The sequence below is a fragment of the Carassius gibelio genome, chromosome A14 (genome assembly GCF_023724105.1).
Source record: "Carassius gibelio isolate Cgi1373 ecotype wild population from Czech Republic chromosome A14, carGib1.2-hapl.c, whole genome shotgun sequence".
Taxonomy (NCBI): Eukaryota; Metazoa; Chordata; class Actinopteri; order Cypriniformes; family Cyprinidae; genus Carassius; species Carassius gibelio.
This window is the reverse complement of record NC_068384.1, coordinates 1,971,746-1,988,031: the sequence shown is the minus strand read 5'-3', so window position 1 is coordinate 1,988,031 and position 16,286 is coordinate 1,971,746. Positions and strand designations below refer to the sequence as shown.

At 37.5% G+C, this 16,286-nt stretch overlaps 2 protein-coding genes across 6 annotated transcripts; one reads left to right on the top strand and one right to left on the bottom strand.

Annotated features, from left to right (window-relative positions):
* The first annotated feature begins 1,126 nt into the window (after window positions 1-1,126).
* Window positions 1,127-7,117, top strand: LOC128027206 (protein ATP1B4-like). Of its 4 annotated transcripts, none has more exons than XM_052614563.1 (9): window positions 1,127-1,650; window positions 2,494-2,527; window positions 2,641-2,863; window positions 4,354-4,482; window positions 4,691-4,804; window positions 5,143-5,342; window positions 5,564-5,620; window positions 5,726-5,818; window positions 5,898-7,117. In XM_052614563.1, the coding sequence occupies exons 3-9, from the start codon at window positions 2,680-2,682 to the stop codon at window positions 6,057-6,059; spliced, it is 939 nt and encodes a 312-aa protein (XP_052470523.1). In that variant the 5' UTR covers window positions 1,127-1,650; window positions 2,494-2,527; window positions 2,641-2,679; the 3' UTR covers window positions 6,060-7,117. The 4 variants fall into 4 exon arrangements, with proteins under 4 accessions (XP_052470523.1, XP_052470520.1, XP_052470522.1 ...); XM_052614561.1 differs by lacking the exon at window positions 1,127-1,650 and adding an exon at window positions 1,665-1,798; XM_052614560.1 differs by lacking the exon at window positions 2,494-2,527.
* A 422-nt stretch (window positions 7,118-7,539) lies between these two features.
* On the bottom strand, window positions 7,540-15,944 carry LOC128027207 (lysosome-associated membrane glycoprotein 1). Of its 2 annotated transcripts, none has more exons than XM_052614564.1 (6): window positions 15,779-15,944; window positions 13,681-14,108; window positions 13,424-13,561; window positions 12,868-12,922; window positions 12,333-12,503; window positions 7,540-9,248 (listed from the first exon to the last, which is right to left on the bottom strand). In XM_052614564.1, the coding sequence occupies exons 1-6, from the start codon at window positions 15,822-15,824 to the stop codon at window positions 9,097-9,099; spliced, it is 990 nt and encodes a 329-aa protein (XP_052470524.1). In that variant the 5' UTR covers window positions 15,825-15,944; the 3' UTR covers window positions 7,540-9,096. The 2 variants fall into 2 exon arrangements, with proteins under 2 accessions (XP_052470524.1, XP_052470525.1); XM_052614565.1 differs by lacking the exon at window positions 7,540-9,248 and adding an exon at window positions 9,389-11,561.
* Window positions 15,945-16,286: the final 342 nt, after the last annotated feature.

Below are 16,286 nucleotides of genomic sequence, written 5' to 3'. Positions count from 1 at the left end.
AAAAAAATCGATAGTTACTGATAAATTCTGAATAATACCCCCACCCCGCCATTTTTTCTATTTGCATTTTGTTTAATTTATTTTTTAATCGTGCAACTTGAAATATAGTTGACATAGGCTACACCAGACTCATTTTAAAACAGTAGGCCTATAGCGCAGCCATTGTTTATATCGCTCTCTCTCTCTCTCTCTCTCTCTCTCTCTCACAGACACACACACACACACACACACACATGCATAAAAATTATATCTGATGTGATGCAGAGTTTAAAATGTCATCAGTTAAAAGCCATACATGGGTATACACGTTCTCCTGGCTAATTGCTGCTACCCACTGAGACGTAAAATAGGCCTATTTCGTAGGCAAGTGTATTAAATGTATTTGAATGGATTCCTACATCGCTTTTCATTTTTACAAAAGCAAGCATTCACTACTACTTAAGTGTTTGCTTGTGTACAAAATTAAGGATAAAACACTACATTAAATATATTGATCTCAATTCCTCCAGCCTAGTTTTGTCACAAAGTAAAAGATTGCATTTGCTCGTTTCCCTCCTTGATGGTCTTTCTTTGAATGACCTGCTCTCTACCAAAGAAAGCAGAAAGAACCAGACAAGACCGAATTTTCCATGACGCGAGTTCTTTTCAGGTTTAAAAAAATCAGCGGCTTCACGGAGCTCAACGTGACCTGTGTACAAATATGAAGCTTGATTACAACTTTCCCAATTTATTACGCTTTTGACGCCAGCGCAGACCAAAGCTGGCACACGTTTCACAATTTTGCGTTCGTGTTTTTAATGCTTTATGTAATGCGCGTGAATACTCTCTTCAGTTCAGCCCAGCGAGTCAATGGGATTGTTTAGTGAAGGCTCCTGCACACTAACCCTCACTGTTCTAATGTGGTGGCCGACTTAGTGATTGCATGACAACGGCAAATGTAGATCAGAACAGAAACTCATAATGATGTGGGTCTATGATTAGAGCTTGTTTAAGCAGACAATGAGACTATTGGTGTGCGTGTGCAGAATTCCGCACAACACTAAACGAAGCTGTTGCCAAAAAACTCCACTTCCATCCCACCCCCACTTTTCCCTCTCCAGCTCAACTCCATTCACTAGTATGAGGCTCGACTCCTAGCGAGAAGAAGCTCCTCTGCACCCAACATCCGTTGTAAGATAAAATCTCAATGAAATTCAAGAACAATTCTTGAGCAGAATTAACGTTTGTGCAGCCAGCGAGTGAACCTGAAGAAATCGCCTCAGTGCATTTATCAAGACTTTATTTTGGGGGCACTTTTAAAATTAACGGGTTTTTTTACCCCCCTAAGGGCTTCCCCCCATTTTTTTTTTTTTTTTACACAGAAGACATCGAAACATTCTCGTCTTTTTTATTATTTATATTTTTTTAATTCTCTTGTCTTTTTTTTTTTTTACGAAAAAAGTCTGACCAATTGTTTCACACAGTATTTGACTTTCTTGGACTGCTGCAGATTTTATTTCTGGATTGAAACCTCGCAGTAAATCGCCTGGACCTCTCGCATATGTGATTGGTTTAACAAGTACCTTTATTCTTCAGTGAGAGATCATGGAGCGCGACTCTACCGAGGGAGGGGCGGAGGAACTGCTCATGGAAGACAAAGTTTCAAAGCTGGCAAGTGACCATAACCATAATGCACCAGACTTATGTGGTTACTTGTGATCAGGGCATTGTAATGACCATACCTGGCTGGATTAAGTGCTCGGTGAAATATATAGTCAACAATATAACAGAACGCAGATAAACGTGGTATTACCCAACTGTAAGTCAAACTTCTTGTATAATTTTTAACAATTCATTACTGGTACAGTAAAGCTGTATCACACGAGGCATTTGAAAATCCCTCTGGTATCTTAATGAGCTGTTTCTACCTGATATGGTTGTTAAAATGACTTGTATTTATGTAAGCAGGTTAAATCTGTGATATTAACACTGAGTACAACTTTTTTTGGGCAGAAATGTATGGCAACAAGTAAGATTGGATTCATATTATTTAATGCATTAGGTATCATGAAGTAAAACGAAAAAATATATATATTTCATGTTCATTCACAATACAGTAGTAAATCTTATTACAACTTGAAATGTTTTTATATCGATGTTAATATTAATCTAGATTAAAAAAAAATTGTATTGTTAGTTAATGGTAATTAATGCATTAACTAATGTTAACATGCTGAATCCTTATTGTTTCCAGATTATAACAGTTTTTAAAAGCACATTTTATGCGTGTCTTGATATTGAGTGTGAGTGTGTAACATCTGGCTGAAAGAGTGACCCTACAGATCTTGTGCAGCTGTGAGAGGTTAGATCTCCCAACATGGGTCAGCGAGTGTGTGGGTCCTCTTCTGCCTCTCATAGATCAATGGGATTGTGAAACGTCTTTCATTCACATTGCTTTCATGCACTTGCTTTTCACTTTTTTTAAGATAAATATTTGTCTAACTCTTCTCCTAGCATTTCCCCATCAGACAATATTATCAACATTAAAGTGAGTTTTTAACCATTTAATGCTTATTGCAGTGGTCTTTTTTTTTTTTTTTTTTACACTACTTACTACTGAGATTCAGAAACATACTTATTAGCTTTCCATGTTGTCTTTAGCGTGCAGGATCCCTACACAAACACGAACTAGCTGAGGCCATGGAAGTGGAACAGGAAGGACTGGTAGAACATCAGCCTCTGGAGCAGGATGACCTTAACTTTGAGAAATGGAAGCCCAAGCCAAAGCCCAAGAGGACGCTGCATGAGAAAATCGACGACTTAAAGACTTACCTGTGGAACGCAGAGACAAAGGAGTTTATGGGCCGCTCGGGGAAGAGCTGGAGTGAGTAACAAGACAAAATTATATTTGAATGTACACAACAAGATACCCGTTTCAATGGCAAAACAAAGAGCATTTGTCTGTGGGTGAGAGAGTGCATCCAAATTGTACTTGGACTGTAAAGTCATTAATTAGTGATGTTCAGTCTCGCCGTAGAAGCAAAAGCAAGTGAGACTATTGCTTGTCGTTTTTGCTCATTATTTTCCATTTTTAGTGGAGTTATGGGAATGAGTTGTGGGGATGAGGGGTGATGAACTGTGCTTCTGCTCGCTCAGACAAAGTGTGTGTGAATGTACACGATGTCACTGTGGGTGCGTGTGTGTGTGTGAGTATGTCCAAGCTTAGTGTTTACATAGGTGCACAGATAGCTTAGAGTCATCTTGACAAAAACAGACTGCCTGGGGAATGGTCCTCAGTGGGAGAGCGAATGTCACAGTCCCTTCGCTGGCCTGGGATCACATTCCATTTACCCCTACCGTGCTTTCCTCTCCTTCTTTCCCAAAGCCCCCTTGACCTCCAGATCTCCTCCAACATGCTCTCAGATCAACGGCACAACTTAGCGTAGCGTTTTTTTTTTTTTGTCCAAGCTCAGAACTTTTTTGGCAGCGAGCATTTCCTGAAGACGTCCGACGATGACAGAGCAGCCAATCGCAGCCTCTGAACGTCTTGTTGCTAAGCAACACAGCAAATTCCCATCGGGACAATTGCTCTAAACAGCAATGTGAAAGTTTCCTGGGGGTACAGAGGGATATCTCAATGGCCCGAATTGAGATCCATGCTTTACATAGTCATGATATGATGGGGAATGTACTGGAGGTGGATTAAATAAACAGCCGTAGTCTTCCTTAGCGCAGGGGAGGGGCTGCTGGAGTGCTGTGATGCATGTCCCATGAAAGGGAGTACAGAGGCCTCACAATGCAAGAATGGGGTGATCGGACTCCTTGGAGCTGGCTGTGGCTCTGTATGGCTGCAAAAGACCGTCAACACGATGGCAACCGGAGGTTCACAGTGTTCCTGAGTGAAAGAATTTTCACCCGGCTCAAACAGAAAGGCCTTTGTAGCTGGGGGACACAAGACGGGCTGCAGCTAGTCCCTGTGAAATTGTCTGTGAAGCAAAAGCCATTTAGTTTGACGGCACGTCCCATCTGATCAGCTGTTAATGGACCCTTAATTGAAAATTAAAGGACATTGGCTACACTTTTTTTGCTGGGTCTTATATGCTAAGTTTCATTGACTAGTATCTTGAACACTTCCACAATGGAAGGGTTGATGAAGAATAATTAATAACCAATGAAAAGGCTTAGTATTTGAATGGTCAACTGAATGAAAGACACATACATATAAGAAAGAAAATCCTATATGAAAAACTGTCCCATTCTGATTGCAGGGGTGCGAGCATTTCACTTTACTAATACCTTTTTACATGAATCAGAGGTTTCCTCAATTAAATCTTGTTTTATTCATCAATATTTTCTTATCTTTTTTTCCCCCAGGCCTTATTCTGCTCTTTTACTCAGCATTATACATTTTCCTTGCGGCCATGTTTGCTGGTGGTATGTGCTGCCTGATGTGGTCGATTAGTCCATATGCTCCCACCTACAACGACAGAGTGATGCCACCAGGTTAGACTAAATTGTATTTGTGAACATTAAAAGGCTATGAAAAAAGGGTTTTGGGGATGGATGGGTGATTTAAAATTAGAATAGTAAATCACTTTTCATTTAAAATACAAATTAATAATTATATAAACACAATTCCAGTACATGAGCTTAATACAGTTATTCCTGTTTTTTCACTGCGGTTCAAAATCTGTTGTTTCTCCCCCGGCAGGCATGACTATGTTTCCTCATGTAGATGTAGCTCATGGGTTTGACATTGCTTTCAATGCCTCTGACCGAAGCTCGTGGAGGAAGTATGCGAAAGCACTGGAAGCCCATCTGAAACGTAAGTCCTGGATGAGAGAGCGACTAAGGTTACTGAGTTTGGTTTTACATTCTTTAATAAGGAAGGTACATTTTATGTTCAGTGGGCACAGATTAAAATCGCTCCAGCACGCTGTTTAACAAATCCTATGGTCTATAGAAATACTGACAAGGAGGGAAACCCTTTTGTGTGCTCAGTGTAACTGCTCAGTGCTGCCAGGGCCCCTCTTTTTGTTCTGGCCTCTAAGTTGTAGAGGCCAGGCTGGGCAGCAGCCATTGTTTGGTTATTTTATGGTCTATCTCAGTCTGTCTCTTTCTTCCATCTCTTTTATTACGGTTTCCCGCCATGGCTGTGTTCAGCCTATGACGATGGAGTGCAGGATAGGCGGAACATTAACTGCGAAGGAAATACGTATTTCAAGCAAGAAGACTTGGAGGAGAGTGCCGAGCGCAAGGCATGTCAGTTTAAGAGGTCCTGGCTGGGTGAATGCTCCGGCCTGAAGGACAAAGATTTCGGCTACTCAAAGGGAAAACCCTGCATCCTTGTCAAAATGAATCGGGTGAGATTGTAATATACTGTACAAATGTTATTTTGTTTGCTGAACAAAATCTTTCCAAAAAGTGAATAATTAAAGCTCTGGAGCTCTAGTGCCATCTTGTGGTTAAAATAAGCAAATACTAAATGACCAAATCCTGGAGTTAAACATATTAAGCGATCAAGTCAGTCTCAATGGTTAATTCAGTGGCATGTCAGACACTTGACTGTTTTCTGTTGTGACAGATTCTCGGGTATCTGCCTGGTCAGGGCACTCCAGTAAATGTTACATGTGGAGTAAAGGTAACAATTAATGATTGGCACAACCTCTTAATACTTTATAAATAACTAAGCAGAATAATTACAGTGTCTTTGCAGTATCTAGTATCTCCTCCAATGCTTTTACAGAAAGGGTCAACTGAAGGCCTCGGAGAAGTCCAGTTCTTTCCGGGAAATATCTTCAACTTGCGGTACTATCCCTATTATGGGAAACTGAGACATGTAAGTGATCCTCCTTAACATTTATCTCAGATTTCCTCCTGACTTATTTCATAGCATTTTCCACCATTTCTACAAACAGGTGAACTACTCTTCCCCGCTGGTGGCTGTGCGCTTTCCTAGTGTCCAGTATGACACCCAACTACACGTTCAATGCAAACTGAATGGCAAAGGCATCATCAACGATTCACCAACTGACCGTTTCCTGGGTAGTGTGTCTTTCACTTTAGAAGTGGGTGCGTAGGGTGGTAGTAGACCTAGAAACATTGAAATTAAACTTCTCAGAGTATGTTATAATAAATGAAATAGCACACTGGGTGTTGTCGTTACCCATTAGCCCTCTGATTATGTCTCCGGCAGCCACTGTGCTATTCTTGTCAGAGCTGTGTTTCTACACTACTTTTTCATAAAAGGAATTTCCCTGTAAGCAAAGACTGAGATTCATAGATCACATTCAGTAACGTAACATCCAACCACTAGAGACTGACCTGCTTGGATTTGATTATGAAAAGATATCCAAATACAGTAAGTAGGTTGCAATTATAGCTATTGAGGCATAATCACTCTACAGTGAGACGTAGGAAAGACAATTCTCTGTAGAATTAACATTTATTAAACCTTTTTATCAGTTCTTTTGCTAAGTCAAATGTGTATATAACACAAATTAAAACAAAAAAATATTTTTTTATGATTCTTCTATTAAGTCAGTCTCCTTTAAATTCCCCCTTTGAATAAAGAAAAAGGCCGAAAACTGCTTAACATTATCCTTATGCTTTGCTAATTTAAATGAATAACAATCAGATATGGTTTAGAATTAATAATTGATTGTACATTTTTGGATTAATTTTTTTCCACCTTTTTTTTGGATGTGCAACTAAATTTTTATTCCAGTGGCAAATGTATTTTACTGAAATGTGGGACAGAAATCCCATTTCATCATTTTCACAGAGCTTCATAATGAAGTACAAGTTGATCTTTCTTTTTCAAGCATGCAACTAACTCTTCTTAAAAACGGAATAGAGTATGTCACATAATTCATCCCTGAGTGAAACTATCTGCTCAGTTGCCTGTAAGGAGGATTTCAACAGTATTATTTATTAATTGTATTTGAATATATTGACATGGTACAAACAGTTACAAAGTGTAATAGTGAGATGGAAATTGGTAACTGCACATCTTTGTTATTCAGTAAATGCAACAAAATATCCACTTGCTGACAAAGATTTGCCAGCTCATGTTTTAAACGCACTCATGATGTTCTAGCATAAACAATAAAGATGGATGAGATTTAACGGAATCAAACCTTTCTGCTCAGTTTACCATTCTGTTTAAAAGTAACAAATCAGTTGTGAAATGCATAATATTGTCCCTAATGATAAATTGCTTAAGATGGTCACTTAAGATGGTGAAAAAAAAACAGCACTACATTCAAACTTCAATGCAGTTATGTGCATTCAGTAATAGGCATACGTGGTATGCAGGTCAAAGTGAGATGCTTCCACTAACAGAGGCAGAATTTATGACATCAGTAACTTTTATAGCAACACTGCTGATCAGAGTCCATCAGTGGAAGCTAGAGGTTATAACTGAAACCATGTGAACTGTGTAAAACTGCAGTTACTTAACGCCACAGGTCTAATGTGAAATCAGCACTGTACTGAGATTCTCAAAAAGAGGTCAGGGCAAGAGAACAAAGAGAGACGAAGACTACTGTACAAAAAATTAAATAAAAGCCATTTTATTGATTTTTTTCTTCCCAATTTTAACCAGCATTCTTAACATAACACATCAAGGGCATATAGAGAAGGAACAAAGAAACAACTAAAAGACACACTATAGTACAACAATAAATCCTTTGGGGGTTTTTAAGAAAAATTAAATTGTACACAAATGGACTGGTTCGGACACATTAGTGTTTTCATGATGCAAAGCAGAAAAGACAGAAAATACACAGGAACTTGTAGCTTTGGTCTTAGAAATGGTGTATTTTGTACATTGTATTCCTGTGTCCAGAGAAATGACAAACTAAATCCACAAACCCCATGTACTAATAGGCCTTTTATAACACTTCCAACATTCCCTGAGAGGGACCTTATGAAATCAAGTAAAACATGATCTACAACATATTCATGTTCAATGCTGGTTAAAGTCAAAAAAAAAAAAAAAAAATTTAATTGTGTCCCTTTATAATACAATGTGCTTAGTGCAATAGTGTGACTTATCATAAGATCTGCCGATTAAGAAAATGCATCAGGATACTTTTCACCCCTATAGTTTAGGCAACAACTGATTCACGACACAGAACTAATTGAGCATTTACATTCAATAGTTAATGAACTCAAAAGATTCTTAATTCTAAAACTGCATCATTCAGTCATGATGATAGTTTACATGAATAAGTCACAACATTCAGAACTGATCATCCATAGAGCACAATTTTTTCCCCATGCATTTAACATACAGAGCAATGCCAGTAGATTTTTACAGCCTGTGCTTACAAGTGAATCATGCCGGCTGACATTGCTTCAAGAGTGATCAAGCTGAAATATGCCACATCATTCATAAAATGTTTAAATCATACAAAGGAAATTATTAGAGCTCAGAGATATAATTATGTAGTAATGCTATAACTGTGCAATCAAATGTGTTAGAAATAGGGGTGTCATCAGCAGTTAGTGCTGGCAGATGAGGAGGGTCGAGCAACTTGCAGAGCAAAAGAGGAAGCCAACAGGACCGGAAGAGAGAGGAGGAGAAAGTATAAATGGTAAAAGGACAGGGCGGGTTTAGAGGCAAGATGGTAGCAGCTTGGGTTGTTATACGGACTGGTAACCAGTGCGACTCTTCCGCCGGCCAATCAGGTAAGAGATAAGCACTAGGATGATAAGGAAGCTGAGAGCCACACCCACAGCAATAGGTACAAGAAAACTCAAATCAGAATCCAGAAAGCATTCCTCCGCTGGGAGAAAGGGAGAAAGAAAGGGAGGGTGAGTGATTATGGAAAGAACATAGTACCGTTACGCACTCCAAAGATTTTGTTAATCACAACAGGACTCACAATTCAGTCAGATCGATGCAGAATAAGCATTGTATTTTGTGCCATACAGGCTTACTTTATAATCACCATGTTACATAACATAGTGGAAAGGGAATACAATAAAATATTTGAAATGAGACTTGTTTCAAAAGAATTTATGTGCACATAAACTGAAATGATTAGATTCATGAAATACTGCTAGATTAGCCAGAATTTGCATGGACGCATTCATATTCTCAGATTAATATTACGAATCAAACTGCTCATAGCCAGAGGTCTGACTTCTCTTTCTTCCGATCACATAGGCCAGTAAGACAATAATAATGAGGATAGCCAGGGCAACTCCCACCGCTATAGGGACAATGAAGTTATCAGGCTCATCTGCGACGCAATCCTCAGCTGAAAATAAAAAGAATGAATGAGGGAAAAACAAAACAAGAAACTGCAAGAATGTGTCAAACTGCAGTTGAAACCTATATGAAACAAAATTCTTTAACAATTGCATGACAGTTTTTTACTGAAAAGATGGCCCACACTGATTTTAGTGTTATATACAATCGTCTTTCACCTTTTATTGCATCTAAAAGCCCATTGAAACAAAGCTATTCCATTGCAAAATAGAACAACCAAATCTCATGAAACACATTAAATATTTAGAGCAGTCAGATAAGGAATCCCTTTTCACAAGTCTGCAAGCAGAAAACGGTCACACAGGTATGTTCAGGAAAAAAAAAGAAAAAAAAAAAAGTAAAATAGATCCATCTTTATTTTACAAGTTATTTATGAAACTGATTGAATGGCAAGCAAAAGTAACTGCATTAAGCGAGGCACAAAATTATCAGTGACCAGTTTTAAAGGTTTAATTTGTCCTGGCTATAGTAAAAACTACAAACATTTACAAAAGAGTCTGAGTGGGTGCTGCATAGACTAAATTAGAATAGTGCATAACGTGAAAAATTCACTGGAAAATGAAAAGGGAAGAAAAAAAAGAATCTGTGAAACCCAGAGAGCCATAATGTATGATAAGAACATAAATACATGAGAAAGCAAAGAACTTTTCTGAAAAGGCTCTGCAACTGAAAACACAAGTCATGTCTAACTAAAAAAAAAAATCTAAAGCCACTACCAAAGATTATTCAAACAGGTGCAAAACGTCATCTTGCAGCATACAATTTATCTTTCAGGCTAGAATAGAAGTAAATAATTCTAAATTGTGAAGAATAGCTGCTTTATAATTAATAGTCCCTTTTCAAACCCCAATAAAGGGTAACCAAACATTACCAAAACCATTTGTGACCATGGACCACAAAACCAGTCTTAAGTGTCAATTTTTTTCGAAATTGAGATGAATACATCACCTGAAAGCTGAATAATGAAGCTTTCCAATGATGTAAGGTACATAATGATCAGATAATATTTGTCTGAGATACAACTATTTGGACATCTGGAATATGAGTGCACAAAAAAAAAAAAAATTCCAAATACTGACAAGAATCACATTTAAAGTGGTCAAATGAATTCTTAGCAATGCATATTACTTATCAAAAATTAAGTTTTAATATATTTACGGTTTTACATTTTCAAAATATCTTCATGAAACATGATCTTTACGTAATATCCGAATGGTTTTTGGCATAAAAGAAAAATCTATCATTTTGACTCATAAAATGTTTTTTTTGGCTATTATACCCCAGCGACTTAAGACTGCTTTTGTGGTCCAGGGTCACATTTTTAAAAAGCATTTAAATGCCAGTAAGCATTTCTTTGCATTATGCTTCACTAAATGTCACTTAAAAAAAAAGAAAAAAGAAATCTATTACAATGGTCTGCATTTTTTAAATACTTGTAACGTAGTTTACACATTCAAGCATTTGCTTTCCTGTTCTAGAATTTCAATTTTTTGAACGGGCCGTCCAGCATGTTTAGATTCTGCTCTGAATATAGGACAACCAAACTGATGCGAAAGCACCTGATGTTAATAAATGTTAGCTATCCAGTCACTATAGTGCAGAGTACCAACTTGTTTATGGAACTTCTTTTAACATTTAACCCAAATGCTGCAAGACAGGTGATATAAAGCAGTTTCAGTTTAAAGCTGTGGACACAGTAATGATAGATTTGATGGGCACAAATTAAAATGAGCTAAATTAATTGCAAAATGAAAAACAAAACAATTAAAAGGAATGTCTAAGAGAAGCAAGTGCATGGTCTGATATTAAGCGATTACATTTTAAATTGGCCACAACCCATGATACTATTATTCTTACATATTCTCAACCAAATACCAAGGTACTGTAACTGTAAATGGAGCTTTAAGCCAAAACCCAAAGAGACCATGCACTTACTTCACAACACAATTTTGTGGTGCTTTAAAAAACTTCACAATAGGAAGCTCTGGTCCTGGAGAGCCACTATATCTTTAGATTTTCAATGTTGCAGTTTTGAAAGTCCCGTGGCCATGAGCCAATTGCCAATTGAGATTGCACAAAACCCCACTATATTTACAATGGTCCAGGAACAGGCTTGAGTGTCCCTTAAAACACCCAGGATTTGATTCTGTGATTTTGTTGCATTACAGTGTTTGATATCCAACAAAGGTCCTTCGTCGACCAATCACGTATGCAATCACAACAATGAAAATCAAACCAGCCAGAGCGGCACCAACAATGATTGGGATTAAGAGGCTGGTGTCATCCATTGAACATTCATGAGCTGCAGACAAAGAGAACATGAATGAATGTAAAATGAAGCTGCTACACCACTGCAGACATTCTCAAAACTTCACAAACTTAATATAATCACAGACACTTAATCTGGTTAAACGGAGCTAATTCTATGAGACTTTACGGATTTATTTATCTTTGTTAACATTAGTTAATAAAAATACAACCGATTAATGTTAGCTTATATTAGCTCAGGACCATTAGATGAAATTAACATTAAAATAATAAATGCTTCAGAAGTATACTAAACTAAAACGGTCATCTAACGTTAACAAATGTCACTTTATTGTGAAGTGTTGCCAAGAATCATCATGTTCTTACCTCACATTTAAGACTTCGACATTTAAAACTCATAACTCATATTCGGCTATCAGGACCAATTTGGCAGGACATTTTTAGACTGCCATTAATCCTTCTGTGTCATCATATAATTTGTTCATATTCATCATCTTACTTCCAGTGAACTTGGTGTAGCAAGTCACATCTGATATGATCACAGGAAACCATGGCCTTATCAGATATAGATGCATGAGAGCAGTACCCAAGCTTCAAAATGAACCCTAATAAGTACTGGAAAGCAAAGTGGCTTTTCACACCCCTCTGGAAAGCACTGCTTATTGAGCAGTAGTACGAGTAGAAAAGTAGCTGATGAAGTACATCACTAAAGGACAAAGTCCAGTTATACATGAGCTGTATAATTACCTCTAAAGAGGTCATGATCACAGATTTATTCTTGAGCATCACAAACATAAATATATACCTGTGTTAAACTTGTTGTTCTGGACTGCGAAAGGCTGCACCTGTAGCTCGAACGTGTTGATGGTAAGCTTGTCAGTGATGTTGTAACTCTGCTCTTTTTTGCACATGTAGGAGCTTCCGACAGATGCCTCCCATAGAGACAAATTATTATTGGAGGCATTGAAAACATTTCCTGTTGAGATGATAATCAGAAGACAGGACATAAATACATGATAAGAGATGAGACACCCCATTAGGGATACAGGTCTTGACATTTAGAGTACCTCAAAATGTAACATTCACTTACTGTTAATCTAAAGCAACCAGCATTAAATACCGTTAAGTGTAATGTTTAGCAAACCTCAAAATTAATATTTTTTTTATATTGTAATGCCTACATTCACTTGATTTTTTTTTAATTATATACACATTTAGACTATAATATAGAATTTTGCTACTGCCTTGTTATTGTCTTGGGAAGAAAATAATGAGAATAAAAAGATTTCAGGCATTTCATTTTCACCTTTTTTTTTTTTTTTACATTAAAAATCCCTTACCATTTGTAAGATTAACAGAGAGCATCAAAGCATGTAGACGGAACTTCTGTGAAACCTGTAAGAAACAAACAGTCAGATGCAACCTGATATAAGAAAAAAAGTCATTTTATGAACTGGCAGTTTCATGAAAATGTACAAAAACAATTTTTAGGAAAAAAAAAAAAAAACACGAACAAGCATGATGGTCCAATGCCAACCCATCAACCTTAATCAGGTTAGATTCCATACTTATTCCTACAAAGACATGCACTGTATAAAGTTCCTAGATCATTTAATTTCCACAACTTTTAAGTCAGTTTTTTAAGTCAGTTTAAAGTCAGCTTAATCAGTGTGTTGTTAAACTAGAGTACAATCCACTGAACTAGGGTCCATTCTTAAACCTAACCCTAAGTTGGGCATAAACCGATCTTACAAGAGAGATACAATGCATTAAAATTGACAACATTAATGATTTACCAATAGACTGCAAAAAAAGACCAACCCAAAACATTTACCACCTCTTCACCTCAATGGACTTAATCCACTCAATATTTGACCCTTTTCTTTAAAGACTTACATTTGTGAAGACCAAATGAACTGTGATTTCATCTGACTTCAGCACAAGGGAAGAGTCACTGCCACCACTTCCACAGGTTCCATTCACTTCTGTTACATTAGGACTCGGGTCAAGATTAAGAGTCTGGAAGCTGGCATTCTAAACAACAAGAACATAATAAAAGAGTAGCAGTGGCAATAGCTTATCACAAGAAATTAGTAGTGAAATCAAACAACTTTCAATTCCTGTATTCCTCTGTACAGATCTTTTGTACCTACCTCACTCATTTTGAAACTGAACTGAAGACCCATCTTTGCCAAAAGACAGACTGTGTCATTGTCTGACTTGACATTGTAGTTTCCAACAGTTGGGTTGGGGACAGGAGATGATGTTGGAGGAGGAGTTGGGGCTGTTGTAGCATTAGTGTGTGCGGTAGTTGGCGCTTCTGTGGTGGAATTTGTGGTGTTGTGATGTGGAGTAGTTGGCGCTTCTGTGGTGGAATTTGTGGTGTTGTGATGTGGAGTAGTTGGCGCTTCTGTGGTGGAATTTGTGGTGTTGTGATGTGGAGTAGTTGGCGCTTCTGTGGTGGAATTAGTTGTGTTGTGATGTGTGGTTGGAAGTGGGGTAGTCACAGCTGAAGTGTGTTTGGAGGGGGTTGAAGCAGCAGGTATTGATGAAGTCACAAGAACATCAGCATACACGATACCTAGACAGTGGAAGCATAATGTTATTTCCTCATATTCATTAAAAAAAAAAGTGAAAGACTAGTCGGACACACCACAGCCTTTCAACCACCTCTATTAGTAAGGAAATAAAAACAGCAACCCAAGCACATTCCAGTACCTTCCTTCCTGACTAACTGGAAGCAGTTTTTGTCTAAGACCTAACTGATTAAGGCTGGAATACAGCAGCTTTTCAATTTGCAATCAGGAGTTGATGCTAGTTTCCAAAAGTCAAAGCCAGTCTACAAATTTTAGGCATTCAGAGTTGACAGATTTCACAGAAAATCACATACTGTGTGATGGGCACAGACTCTAATTTTTTTTTTCTTTCTTCAAACTGATTCCATCCAGTCAAAAGTTAAACATGTTTGATATTTTGGACCAATTATAGAACTCATGTTGCTCTCATTTAACATGCATCTCTTAGCAGGAAGGCACATGTTTCTGCTTGAGTTTGCGGAGTTCAGAATGACTTGAAAGTCTGGTAGTGTGATCCTCAGTCATTTGGTGTACAACGCCCAGTTTTTTCGTTTGTAACGATTTGCAAAGTCGTCAAGAGTATGCTGTTTTGTTTAAAACCTATTCAGACTTTAAGTGCTGTGTAAAGTACACCAGCCTTTAAAGAATCACAGTGAGTGACTGTCCCCTGTCCTGTGGTTTGATGAAATCATTAACCTGGTGCTTCACACACAAACCCATCACATGATTATGAATAAGGGTGGATGAGAAGAAAAAAAGAAGAAGAAAAAAAAACACTGAACAAGCGCTTCAGGATCACATGCTTTTGAGGTTGAACGTGTCAAGTGAGAGAAATCAATGGCATTACTTCCATTTTTCGCTGAAAATATATTACATTTTTTTTTATTGAAATGTCAAAGTGAGTGTTTGAAAATATTAACACAGAATGTCAGTCTGTCTCAACACCCATTGAAAAGCGTTATAACCACTGATCTATCAGTGGTTATAACCACTGATCTATTATAGAGACATATTTAGACCAGTCATATGTAGACCAGTGGTTATAACTAATATGAGATTTATTTCACACACTGCAGTTAATACTAAAGTAAACGATATACTGGCTTTATTACAGCTTGAATCACACCGGTTGTGTCTGAAAATCAAGTGAACTACTAAACCAGACAGCATTTTTGGAGATTAAAACTTCAAATTTTGCACCAATTATTGCCAAGTACGTTAGTTTGAGAAACGGCCAGAGGTTTTTGTTTTTTATTTAATTTTACAAAATTATACACTATATTGAACACCCCCTAAACATATTTCAGCCGAAGTTGTTTTACATTTTAATTCGCTAACAATCTAACGTTAGCAAGCAAACTAGTCTATTAACGGTAATACACAAGTCATCTATTAAAACGAATTTAAGTACGTTAATTTATTGATCACTCCTGAATTGTATAAAAGTGTTTAAAACAATGAAAGGACGGTAAATATTTATCCCACAAGCCGACAATCTCTCTGGTTATCTTACAATCTTCTACTGGCGTAGATTAGAATTCACGCTAATGCTAATGCAAACAGGCTCTCGCGCTCCTGTTGGGCCTGCGATAACCTTCCAAAAATAAACTTAATATCGGTTTCTGTTATGTGACACCGTCTGAAATAAAACCCTCAACAACACAATCGTACGTACCGCTCAGTAGAATAAAGAGCAGGGTCACACAACCGCGGACAGCCATCGCGACGGGTGTCTAATTCTGAGCTCGCCGACGGTGAGTGAGTGAGACCCGGTTCAGCAGCAGCTCTAACCATAGACAGTAGAAGAGGCTCAAAACTCATATAACATCACGTCATGTGACACGAGCTCCTCCTGCACGAGCATTAAGTTCACGAGCACTCTTTATTCACCAAACCTGCGTGTGAGTAAATCACCTACAAAGCTGTTCATTCCTGTTTCAGAGCGCAATATATAAGCAGACGACTGGTCTAGTAAATTAAAACATACAGACTAAAAATATTTGCTATGAAAAGATTTAAGGTTTTAAAGGAAAGAGTTAAAACTGAACAGTGTAGATGCTAAAGCTGTGAACAGAACAATAATTAATATTAATTTGCTCCTTTTCTATTTAAATTAACTTGTATTTTTACTTCCAATGCGTTTGAGACTAAAAATATACTTCTCATACTTAAGTACATTTAAT